Source organism: Eupeodes corollae, chromosome 2 (assembly GCF_945859685.1).
Source record: "Eupeodes corollae chromosome 2, idEupCoro1.1, whole genome shotgun sequence".
Taxonomy (NCBI): Eukaryota; Metazoa; Arthropoda; class Insecta; order Diptera; family Syrphidae; genus Eupeodes; species Eupeodes corollae.
Window position 1 is genome coordinate 83,602,662 of NC_079148.1, and position 12,764 is coordinate 83,615,425.

The 12,764-nt window shown below is 30.4% G+C and overlaps 3 protein-coding genes across 5 annotated transcripts in view; 2 read left to right on the plus strand and 1 right to left on the minus strand.

Annotated features, from left to right (window-relative positions):
* LOC129944568 (uncharacterized) overlaps positions 1 to 9,479 on the minus strand; it is a 36,621-nt gene extending 27,142 nt beyond the window's left edge. The window contains exons 1-2 of the transcript XR_008781460.1: positions 9,346 to 9,479; positions 8,748 to 9,251 (exon numbers count right to left, since the gene is read on the minus strand). The gene's annotated coding sequence lies outside the window, so the exon portion shown is untranslated. The remainder of the gene's footprint in view (positions 1 to 8,747; positions 9,252 to 9,345) is intronic.
* On the plus strand, positions 2,771 to 6,224 carry LOC129944566 (uncharacterized). Its single transcript, XM_056054093.1, has 5 exons — positions 2,771 to 3,050; positions 3,112 to 3,222; positions 3,581 to 3,888; positions 5,203 to 5,313; positions 6,023 to 6,224. Exons 1-5 carry the CDS (start codon positions 2,961 to 2,963, stop codon positions 6,186 to 6,188), a joined length of 786 nt encoding a protein of 261 aa, XP_055910068.1. The 5' UTR covers positions 2,771 to 2,960; the 3' UTR covers positions 6,189 to 6,224.
* Positions 9,306 to 12,764, plus strand: part of LOC129944564 (sodium/potassium/calcium exchanger 3) — a 32,028-nt gene continuing 28,569 nt past the window's right edge. For 2 of the 3 annotated variants that reach the window (XM_056054090.1, XM_056054091.1), the window contains exon 1: positions 9,306 to 9,438. In XM_056054090.1, coding sequence (XP_055910065.1) covers positions 9,396 to 9,438 — 43 coding nt within the window. In that variant the 5' untranslated portion in view covers positions 9,306 to 9,395. Of the gene's footprint in view, positions 9,439 to 10,657; positions 10,783 to 12,764 lie in introns of those variants that run through there. The other variant, XM_056054092.1, reaches the window with a different exon arrangement.

The window sequence follows — 12,764 nt, forward strand, 5'->3', positions numbered from 1 at the left end:
CCTTTTTTTAAACTTTTTTTACTCAAATTTTCCAAAAACTATGCATAGTATTAACTTGATCTAAAACTGGCTTTTAATTAAAAAAAATCCATTATAATATCTTGTTGCCTGAGTGATCGTACTCTAACCCTTTATTGAATGAGGAAATTGCACACCAACTAGGACTTAAGGGAGAAAACACACAATTGTGTTTGAAAAGAAGTTGCACTATTTCAAAAAAGAAAATATAAATGCAGATAACTTTGACAAACAATTTCCAAATCATTGAATGCCAACAAGCCGCAGACGAAATGGTAAAAATATACATAGTAGAACCCAGTTAATTAAGAACTCTTGAGAACAAGATCAAGCAAAATATATTCTTAGCAATTAGATACATAAATGATATAAAACTGGACTTTTGTGGCAATATAAACATTTTAAATTGCCAGATAGCAAACTGATAGCGTTTCGATGGCTGATATGTTTTAAAAAACATTTGGATGACAAACAGCTAAGTGCAAATGTAAAACAACAATTAAAATAATAAGAACAGAACAAATATATTTGAAAGTTAAGTATCTGTCAATATTTCCGGTTTGCAATCCAAATAATCAGGGAAAAATACGTATTGTCTGCTGATTCGTAGCAGAGAAAAACAAAATACGTATTTGCGGCGATATCAAAGAAATGTATTATCCAAATAAAACATTGCTGATGACGCCACTAAACGGATGAGATTACCTTAACTGGAATACGGTGACCGATTGTTCCAGGGTTCAGATTTCTTGGTATAAAAGGAAGAAGATGGACCAAAGGAAGTAGCTGAAGAACTTTTTTGTGTTCATCAAACTAAACAACCACTTGTTGATTTAAAAAAATTGTTTAAATATCAAATTACCAACTAATGGAATTTTATCCTGTGATGAACTAAAAGAAGCTGCAATAATTTTATTCAGAATAACTCAAATACACTTGTATAACGAAGAAATTATAAATCCTTAGAAACACAATGGAAATTCAAATAATCTTTAACTTCGAATCAATCCTTCAAGTTCTATAAGGCGACTCTCGTCATACTAATGTTAATCACCATAAACTTCCTCGAGTAAAAGGACGGCTGGATGCAGCGTTTTTAATTGACATCGATACAAAGCGGCCAGTTATAATTCCAAGAAATTATATCAGCCATAGGTATGTTATTCCCAAATTAAGACGCATGTTGAAACTAGATTATAAAAAATTCCAATAGTACATAAGTTGTATAGGGCAAAACCCAAAATACCCGAAATGGCACCACTTCCTCGTGCAAGGATATAACAGTTTTGCAATCCATTTACGTTCACTGAAGTGGATTTTTTTGGTCGATTTATAGTTGTCGTAGGTAGAAGTCATAAAAAAAGATGGGGTGCATTGTTCACTTGTCTCACTACAAGGGCTGTACATGTAGAAGTAGCTTACAAGCTTGATTCGGACTCCTTCGTTTTATGCTTTCAAGATTTTATACAACGAAGATGACCAACAAGGGATATCTTCTTTGTTCGAGGAACTAATTTTGTTGGTGCAGAAAGGCTTTTGCGCCAAGAATAACAAGCTGTGGATCCAGTCCACATTGCATAACAATTTGTGAGTTCCTTAGTGAAGTGTATTTTTGACTCACAAGTTCACAAATAGGATAATAATACAACAACAACCCTATTAGAAATTCTTGTAGCGGGGGGAACTTTTATCGGCATTACAAGAGACCTTATATTGCGCCTTAAAGATTTTTGAAAAGCTGTTTTGTACCTTCTACTAGTATTGGATGGAGAATGGAGTTGAATCGGAAATTTTCCCCAAGTCCTAAAACATCTCTAAGTCTTTTCGGCTACCTGCTTTTGCCAATGTACTATTAGCTGAATTACTTGCAATTAGAGAAGCATGTTAAATACTTAAATAGAAACACGGCTATCTGCACTGAAAGGCAGACTACAACATCCTCCATACTGGGCAAACAATGTAGGGATGAACTATCCAGCCTAAAATCTAACCTCCGAGACACTCTTTGGGTTCCAGGTCATATTGGCATTGATGGAAACGAACGGGAGGTCCAATTGGCCCGTAAAGATTGGCCCTTTATAGCTCACGAAAAGGGTAAATATTTCTCATGGAGCTTTGAAGGGCAAAATGTTCTCAATTTTTCTGACAGAATCCATTCGCTGGTGGAACAGCAACGGATTGTTAAATACTTAGGAAGGTATGGCCTTCCTGTAACGAAAACAGTTCTAACAATCTCTTACCCCAGCACTCATCCCTCACATTACTTATAGCCGTAGTTGCGGAGAACAACATTTAAGAGAAACTGGGATTCACTTTCTGTGTAAATGTCCTGCTCTGGACATTTCGAGAATGTCAACTATCGGAAGGGAATTTTGATGAACTTTCCGAAATAAGAATCAAAGACGTGATTTCATTTCTAAAAAGGTATGTTAATTCGGTTATAGATTATCTTTTCTTAGTCAACAGGTCTAACGAGGGTATGCTATTTAAAACGGCGCTAATTGCGTCGCGTAGCAAGGGCTGGTTGTGACCTATCTATACCAAAACTCCATACCAGAATATTCCTATATTTAGTAAAATGAAAGCTCCTGCATTTTATGAACCAAGCATTCATAATTTCAATCGTGCCGCACTACCACTTGTTATACTTTCACATCTTATCAACATGAGAGATCAAGAATAAAAATATGGGGCATAGAAAAAGAAGTTTTATTGATTTAATCAATTTTGTAGGAAGTTCTAATTGATTTGCTTTGTCACATTTGTCTGCTTTTAAATTCGTTTAGCTTTGCGTCGTCTATGCATGGTAAACTTTTTTACGGTTAAAGCATTCCATTAGTGTCGCTCAAACAGAAAAGATTTCAAAATTTTGAACTTTTTGTATTCGAATTTACATATTTTCAATAATTCCAAACATTTTTTTGTATTTACTGTTTGTGGAAATGTTGATATTTTACCCCGGAGTTTTAATGGTGTTGTACATCAAAACTGTAAATAGTTCGTTTTTCTTTCCTTCAAATAGTGCATACGGTGTAAGTTGATTGGATTAAATTATCTACATAGTAATGTTACTTAAGTTTTGAAAACAAACAGATATTTGCTGCACTCGCAGTTCCCTTGGATCTTGGACCACATAGAAATGTTTTTGTTTCTTACAATTTCGAAGCAAATTATAATTTGCCAGTAAATTGGCAGCTCCCAACAGTGAGTTGATTTCTTTTCATTTCTTTTTGTTAACAGAAAGTCGAAAATAAAAAATCAGTTGAAATCAACCGATTTATTACAGCTGCTTGTAATTTTTGTTTGTTTTGTAAAGAGTTTTAATTTATATTAAATATCGAAATATTATAAACAGTATGTATAAATGTTAAAATTTTTAATCGAATTTGTGTTCTTTGAATCAAGTTATCGAAAACTATGTGTATAGAAATAATTTTGAATAAGATATTATTCTAAAAAACGAAGAAAATAGCAGCTGTTAAACCGACTTATTGTTAGGTATTACACATACATATGCATACGTTAAATTTTCAATAATAACATAATTTTTTATTAAATGTAGTATCTAGAATTTGGTGACACTCGACTCATGAAAGATCAAATCCGTGCAAAAAATAAGAAAAATCCTATTGCAAGCAGTACAGAACTTAATAAAGTAGCAAGTCAAGATATAATTCAATATGTCAAAGGTGATAACTCAACAAATCAAAAATTCATAATGTTCGAAACATCTGACGATGTAAATGCTACAGAACATTTACCTAGAGAAGAAGAATCGAACGAGGAGAATGAAAAGAACAAATCTCGTGAAAGAAGATCACTGCTCTCTAGAAAGATGTTTTACAATATACTGACACAAAGATTTCAAATGTGGGTAAATTAAAAAATGAATTACCTATCGGATATTAGAAATCTAAAAATACAATACATTTTTTTTCTTATATCCGTAAAACATTGAAACTAGATTAAAATACAATTGTAAGTAGTCTGAATTCAATACCATGTTGTGTTTTATTTTCGAGCCTGAAAATTATTATAAAATTCAAACAACTCATTATTAAAGTCATAATCTGTAAAATTTATTCAGTCGCATTCAAATGTGACACTGTCCGTCCAATATTTTAACGATTTATATTTATACATATGTATTTACAATGTACATAGATGCGTATATTGTATAAAATCTTGAGTGTGATTATCCTTGAACTACTTTTATGCTTCCAAACTTTTTGAAATGGCAGTGCCATCAATTTTCAATATAAAAATTAATTTTCAAACAAATTGATTGGACGTCATGTTGTACTTGCTCAAATATAATAATATTATAATAAAATTATACTTCCAACTAACAATGTATCCTATTTATGATTCAAGGTTTGCATTTCATTCAGATCTTAATTTTATAACGGGAATCAATTATTTTTAAGACAATGCCAATAGATATTTTGTTAGCATTATAATTTATCAAACATATTTTAAATTGGTTATAGTTGCAAACATATGCACATGCATGCATTCTTATGTATATGTAGATCGCAAATCATGTGATAGAAACATTACAGTTTCTGAGTTAAATATACCATTCTTATTTTCTTATACGTCAGTCCCTTGCGTGGTATTGAATTTAGAATCAAAACGATTTTGAAATACGTTAATTGAGTTAAGTAAAAAAAGAATCATTAGTGTTAATACTTTTTTGTTTTTGTGTGTTCGTTGCTCTTACTTTCATTTTGTAATTTAAATTTTACAAAAAGTGAATGACTGGCTTTTCATGGTAGGTTTTTACTAGATTGAAAACTATTAGTAATAATTTAAGAATTTTGAACTAAATTCTTTTGTTTGTATCAGAATCTTGCTTGATTTGTAATAAATAATATAAAATGTAATATTTAAAATCACAATTTTGAATTATAGTAAATATCATTATTGTTAACTTAATTATTTTGATATCTGCTGATTATCACCAAACATCAGTTTCGAATTGTAAATGTTCAGACCATTGTTGTATCATTAGTCACATACTTATGAATTTAATGAATGATTACTATTTATTATACATGTATTTAATTGTTAAACTAGTCTTAAGTTTAAATATAAATTAATAAAATGAAAAATCCATCAAATTAATTTACTATTAAAAAAAAACTTTTATTTAACGCAGCATTTTTTGTATTATTTCAACAGGTACGGATACAATGGTCGAAGTTGTCTCCTGCGATTGATATGTGAGACAAATGCTTCAAGAATTGGAGAGAATAACGGTTTCCTAGGATCTGTGATACACATTATTTTTACGTAAGCTAAAATAAATTGTCTATAACGTAGAAGGGGCATGTAACGAAAAAATATAAAAATTACCAATTGATTGTACGTAGATTGAAACGTTTAAATGATGATTATAGCTGGCTTAAACTTTTTCAAATTGAAATAAGTTAGTTTATAACTACTTTCATACTCTAGTTTCAAAATAGCTTTTGTGTAGTCCTTATCATTTTAAATTATTTTTTAACTTTATGTTATTCGTTACTAATTATTTCGAAACGCACAATCATAATTAACTGATCTTACTATTTGTAACATAGCTCGAACATTCATATATTATTCAATCATGGAAAGTTTTATTTTATGGTAAAATAAATCCATAACATAATAATGTTCAAGAATTTAAGACCAATGTGCATTGACAAAAAAACAATGTAAACCTTACATGCATATGTAAATTATATGCAGACTTGTAGTATGGGAACGCTATTAATAGGCAACGGATATGCGATTGGTTTAGAAAGTCAAGAAATCTTTAACCAGATTTATATTCTTAATTTTGAATTCAGAATCTGTTTTAATAATATTAAATAAATCAAAGTCTTCAGTTTTAATTTATAATTTTGTCCTTATTTTAAATGTTATTTTATTCAAAGAATAAATTTTCTTTGTTGAAATAATATTAATAATTTGCTTTAATATATAATATTATAATAAATGTATATTATTATTCTCTTTGCAGCCCAAGTTCATCGAAGAATGATAAATTATCAAAAGCTTACTATAGAGCCGAAATTGATGGGGAACAGGGAGGATGCCAAAAATATTGGAAAGAATGTCCGGATAATATTTTTGATTTTATATCAACACCTGTTCACGATATAATAAAATCTTTGAGAATAAATTAGGTGAAATTGGTTTAGCTTTTATTTTGGAAAGGTTAATATTTTCCATAGTAGAAAAATCAAACTTGGCATACAAATTGTTAGTGCCATACATTCACAAATGAATACAACGTAAAATTGCGTTTATTTCTGTTATAAGTTTTGTTGTTGTTTGTTAAACAAATAGCCCAAATTCCAAAAAAAATATTGAATTTACTTTAAGTAGTTTCAATCGATTGGATTTACTTAAATAAGAACATACGTAACTGCCTCTCAAGGGAAGATTATAGTACACTTTAAGAGTAAATTGTTCATCCATACAGGAAACGACATCAGCCTCTATTTTGTCGATTAGGTACTGAAATTATTTAGTTAGTATGTATTGTTTTAACTATTTACAAATTGACTTCTTGAAACGCATATTAGGAATCCAGCTGTGAACATCTTGCAAGGCGTACATTTTTAATGTCAGCCCGACGTCATTGGAACGACTTAAAGTCTATGCCTTTCAAATACACCGACTCGAGGAGAGCCTTAGTACGTGAATAAAAATTGCTTTAATTTATTTCTTTGCTATTGTCATTTTTTTTGTTTGTGTGCATGTGTCCATCATGTCAGTCAGTAGCTAACGATAGTAAAATATGGCACAAAAAAAAAGTTACACATTAGAAGAATACTCTATATATATTGTAAACATCTGTCTATTAGAACGAGTAAAACTGAGGCATAATAAAAACGTTGATATTTGAAAGTCAAAATTATGGCTTAAAATATCATGGAAAACGTGAGTCGGTGAGGATGGTCAAAGTATTTGTTTTACTTCTTACTTTATTCACTAGGTTCTGCCTTACATTCTTTTGGAAAACAACAAACTTTCCTTTGAAAACCTTGACTTGGCTTTGAGTTTATTTAATTGATGTTTATAATCTATTACAACGTACAACGATAATAATCTAAGCAAAACAGATCAATATTTATTAAGAAAGTTGATATTAATATTCGTGATTTTGACACTAGGTCAAACCGAATCCTAAAATGTCGTTAAGCCCAAAATTTAAAAAATCTGGATACTCTATTGTTGACGGTTGAGTTTTTGACAATTCCTTCCAGAACGATGTTGAAGAAGTCGCTTGAGAGTGCATCGCCTTGTCTAAAACCTTTTTTGGCTTCAAATGCATTGAAGATGAGATCTTTTCCGACCTTGAAAGAGCAGCGTGCATTTTCCATTGTCATTCTGCACAAACAGATAAGTTTGCCAAAACTAGACATTGCACTGTAGATGCTGTCGTAAAAATATATAAATTGGGTGGCGCAACAGAACTAGGGCCTAGTGACTTACAACTCTCAACCATTTCTGTGTGAGAGTAATGTTGTCAGTGATGGAGGGGACCTACAGTTTTAAGCCGCATCCGAACGGCTAATTTGAGAAAGCACTTTTCATGACAATAATTACTTTTGAAGGATTTGTCAATTCCTCGCAAGAGGCAGTAGTCGTGAAAAAAAAATTCAGATGGCACAGGCAGGGATTTAACCCGAGACCTCTGGCATGACAGTCCAACGCTCTTTTTTAAATTTATTTGTATTACTTCAATCGTAAACCTTTCTTAAAGCTAGACAAAAATTCATACAACTAGTCTAATTAACCATTACTTACAACTTACTGGTCCCATACGGACACTCTAAATTAAACTATAACACTTAGAACTAATGCCTTTCGGCAATAAGATCTATTTTACTTCAATTAAATTTTATTTATTTTTGTATTTATTAGAAAATTTGAAAAAAAAACTAATATTCAACGCACTTACCATCAAGCCACGGGTACTATATGCTGTCATATGGCTTTAAAATCGAATAAGAGATGTTGGGTATCGATTTGAAGTTCCTGCTTTTTTTCAAGATCTACGGTAATGTGAATATTTGGTCAATGGTGGACTTTTCTGTTTTGAAGCCACACTGATAAGGTCCTATCAGATTGTAGACGCACGGCTTCAGACATTCTCATAATACAGGAGGAATGATCTTATATGCAATGTTCAGGGGCTGATGCCTGTGTAGTTGGCGCAATTAAGGTCTTTTCTTGTGTATTGGGCAAACTATTTTGAGATTCGATTCATCGGGCTTTGTTTTTTCCGACCATATTTTGCAGATAAGTTGGTGGAGCTTTGTTGGATTTTAGTTTAAATATAAATATGCAAAAATCTGGCTGCATATATTTTGATGGCTTGAAATATTAAATTTAATGTTTAATTTATTTCACAGTGGTCTTTAGTTCTAAAATCACTATTTAGAAATTTAAATAAAGATTTGTATGCATGGAATATTATGTAGATGGCTTAAATCTTATTCTGCACGCGTGTGTAATATTTGGTCAATTTTTTAACTTGATCTGTCAAACTGAAAATTTTAAATTTCTCAACGTTTGGAATTTAAATTAATTTTATAATTAGATATTCACGTGGCGTTTGAACGTTTATAAGGACTGAGTTTTTTAGAAAGGGCTCCACATTATTCATTTTAACCTTAATGTTTTATTAAGTTTTTTAAACTCACTGACATAGTTGAGTGACATTAAACATTTACCTTTTTGTTCCTTGGACATATGCAAAGACAAATATTCTTTAAAGAACGACAGATGTATACAACTGCTCTTATTTTTTCAACTGAAAATATGAATAAACTCTCCGAAAAATTACGTGAATTTTTAAGTACGTCTTCTATCCGCACAATCGATATAAACTTAATATCGATTCTTTGTCTTCCTTTTCTTCTTTCTGAGAGTATGGTCTTGCAGTCTTGTCAAAAAGAACTAACAACAATTATTCGTTTTTATCAATTTATTCAATTTAGGTTGACCAACCCCGGTGTCTGTCAGAACGATGATCTTAATTAAGCCAAAGTAAACTGATGGTATACGGACATTGTATAAAAGCCGAACTCACTATACAATATCACTAAAATACAATTGCTTGCGATGCTTTTTCCTACTCCATTGCAGTCGTTAGTCGTTATTTTCACCATCCATTATTCGAACGACTATAGATACGTTAACATCGTCGTCGTAGTCGTCGCTGTCGTCGGAAAAAACTTTTATAAAAAGAAGATCCATTCAATATAATAAAAAAAAACTAATATATATAGTACATACACAAGACCAAATTAAAAAAAAATCACTATTTACCTAGCAATTTTTTGAAAAGTCCGTTGCCGCAGTTTAGTAGTGGCCACCGTATGGCAAACATGGAAGACTATTGGGGTCTCAGTAGAACCACTGGTATATACAATATTTTTGTTCTTTTACTTGTACACAATAAGTTGGTTTCATTGTATTTTTAAAAATGTACGTTAAGATCGGTTGTATATTGAGTCATTCTGAAATTCGTGTAAAAAATAAACGGAGAAGGTGCGAAAAGATGGTGGTTCGAGTATTGACTGTTCGATCAATCTTCAAAAACATTACTTTTATTCTTTAAAAATAAAATACATAGCTTAAAAAAATACGAGTGACTTCTATGGATACTTATACAAAAAAAAGAAGTACTTCTTAACAAAAACAAAAACTAAATAAGTGAACTTAGCATGCACTCGAACATTTATAACAGTTACAAACGAAGAATGGTGGCCTCGGTGATGAAAATTTATCATTATTAATTCATTCGTTCTTTGTCATTAAATAAGTGAAAAGAAAAGGACAAGATGACACGAAACCTAAACGTCAAAAAAGAGAAGCATTCGATTATTAAATTAAAGTGAACTGAATTACCGTGATTGATATCCCCACATACTGTATAACGCTCGCGTTATTGTTCATGCTCATCGCACTTGTATTTGTGGCTTGTTGTTATTTTCGCTTTATACATATATATATATGTATTGTAGCTATATTCATCTTTCTTTAAAAAAAGAGTATATTTATGTACCTACCACGTCCCCTCATGCCTATTTTAATTTTTGCTGACAAATTTAGTATAACATGAGCAAGTGTTCGTGTGGAAGTAATTTTTTATTCGATTTGCATGGGCAAAAAGCAAAATTAATAATAGAAAAGCAAAGAGGATATTTTGGTATTATGTTTTCTTTCAAGTTTAAGACTGGGTTGAGGGAAAGGCTGTAAAGGAGTGGGTGAACATGATGTATGTATAAATCAGATCATCCTCTTCGACTCTCTCATAAGCCATAAGCCAAGACATCAACCCATTAAACATCAACAACACCATCACCATCCCCCATCATTCCTTTCTATAAATGGCGGACAATAATAGTTGATAATATTAATAATACTGTTCTACATATGTATTTACATTCATAAAGAAGAGAAGCGTATTTCTCTTCATTTCATCGTTCTAAGTATGTGCAAGTAATTTAAAATGAAGAATACAATAAAACGATGTTTTAAAATGATAATTCTTGAGAGGAAATAAAAATTGCGTGTAATCCGCATGTCGCATATACATACACTACACAATAAAGAATTATAAATGTACACACGAAAATGAATAAGTACATATTTTTGTACATAAACTGTTTGGAAATTTTGTGTATAGTGTTATAACTACAATTTGTAAAAAAAATCATAAGCTACGGATATTAAATGTTTAAATTCTGAAGCACCACGCATGTAAGTATGAATCTTTTATAAGGATATGAGAGCAATTGTAAGTATTCTATTAAAAAAATGTGCGTTACTTGTAATAATTTGCTTTTTTAATATTAAAATAAAAGTGACTTACATATAAACTCGAAAACTATATATATTGGAAAATTCTAAGCACCAAAATGTTGGGCACAAATTTTGCCAGTGCGTAGGTCCATTACTTTTTTAAAAATTGAATTCCGTTTTTTTTTTAACTTTGAAAAAACATCTTTTTAGGCATTGGCAGATATACCAAACTAACGGTCCTTAAAATATAAAAGGTACTGTGTCTAGCATATCTAACTCTATTGTAAATTTTCCTTATTTTGTTTCGAATGACCTTACGTTAGAAACTGAAAAAAAGAACAAAAAGAATAGACAAATATAATTCGGAAAAGTGAATGGTACACAAAAAAAAGTAGATATGTACATGCAAAGAATTCAAGTTTTCAAACTCTAGGTACAGTGTTTTTCATTATTTTTTGGCAAATTTATGTTCTTATCCCATTAAAAAAAATTAATAGACATAATGAACATCAGCACTAGAGATTAAGGCATGCTCAACAAAGTTTTTAACTTTTCGGCACATGGATGCCCGTTCAAAATTAAGCTTATTAACTTAAGAAAAATATATGTATGGTTAAACTTTTTGCTAAATCGTTCAATGTTTGGTTTATTTGTTTAAATAAAAAATAGTTAATTTGGCACATGTTTTTGACATCAATTAAAATGGGAACAAGTGTTTAACAAACAAATGTATGTACATATTATGTACATGAAATACATACACATAGTCCAAAAAGTCTACGTACAGCAGCTTTCTTTTTGTTGATTCTGAGATAAAATATTTATTATTAATTATTATTAAACAAGTATTTTTAAAATCACAATTTTTAAATATTTGGTAAAAAGGTAAAGGTGGAAACTAAGTTTTTTTTTCAATGTTACCACTATTGATTTACATTAATTCCTAGTTCTTTTGAAGTATTTGTACATTTATTTGTTTATTAGTATAATGCTGAAAAGTGTAAAAAAAGAACATCGAACGCTAGAATAAGGCCAGTTTTATTTTATTTAAAAACTGTTATACAGTATATCTGCACTCTTCAAAAACAGATTGATCTGATTGTGTCTCATTGGATTCGAGAAAGGAAATTATTTTGAAATCATGTTTGGAATATGTAGTTATTTATTTTTGATAAGCTTCCACATTCACATGCTTTCATACCCATTATTTTGAAATATATTTACAAAAAACAATGACGGTGATGAAGAAGTTTTGTCGTATGTCCATGAGGGTAAAATTGTACAGATAGATCATCATACTAACTTTTTTCCTCACGCAACATATCGTGTATTTAATCAAGAATTATGTGAATACCGAATTAATTGAACTTAGTACTTAAAAAACCAAGCAATAATTATGATCTAAGATAACACAGTTATATCTACAGTTAAAGATACCGATTGATACCGAAATTAGGTTTATATGTATATTATCGCCAAATGCTATGGATTCTTATGAACAATAAATAAGGAAAGGTAAACTTTCATTTAAAACCCATCTTCATGTACAAATCTGGACTAGGCCACGTCCTTAGATTACCAGTGGTGCTTAAACCAATTATTAAGGGAAATTTAGTTATAAGTACCTATTCATACACATATGCATATATATGTACATACATACATATGTGAAAACTGATGAACTATTTCTTGTTAAAGTTACATATACATAAATATGTTGTTCAAGTAAAATTATCTATATCTATACTAGAAACAACATTTACTATACTCGTATTTTTTTCTCCTAAATAAAGTAAGGAAAAAAGAAATCAATTTATGTATATTTTTTTAAGCATCGTATACAAAAATTTATGAGTTCGGTCTCACTTCAATAAACCCTTCATAGCAATATAATCCAATTACGACAAGTACAACAATTGAGCTTGGCATTCGGTCAATTG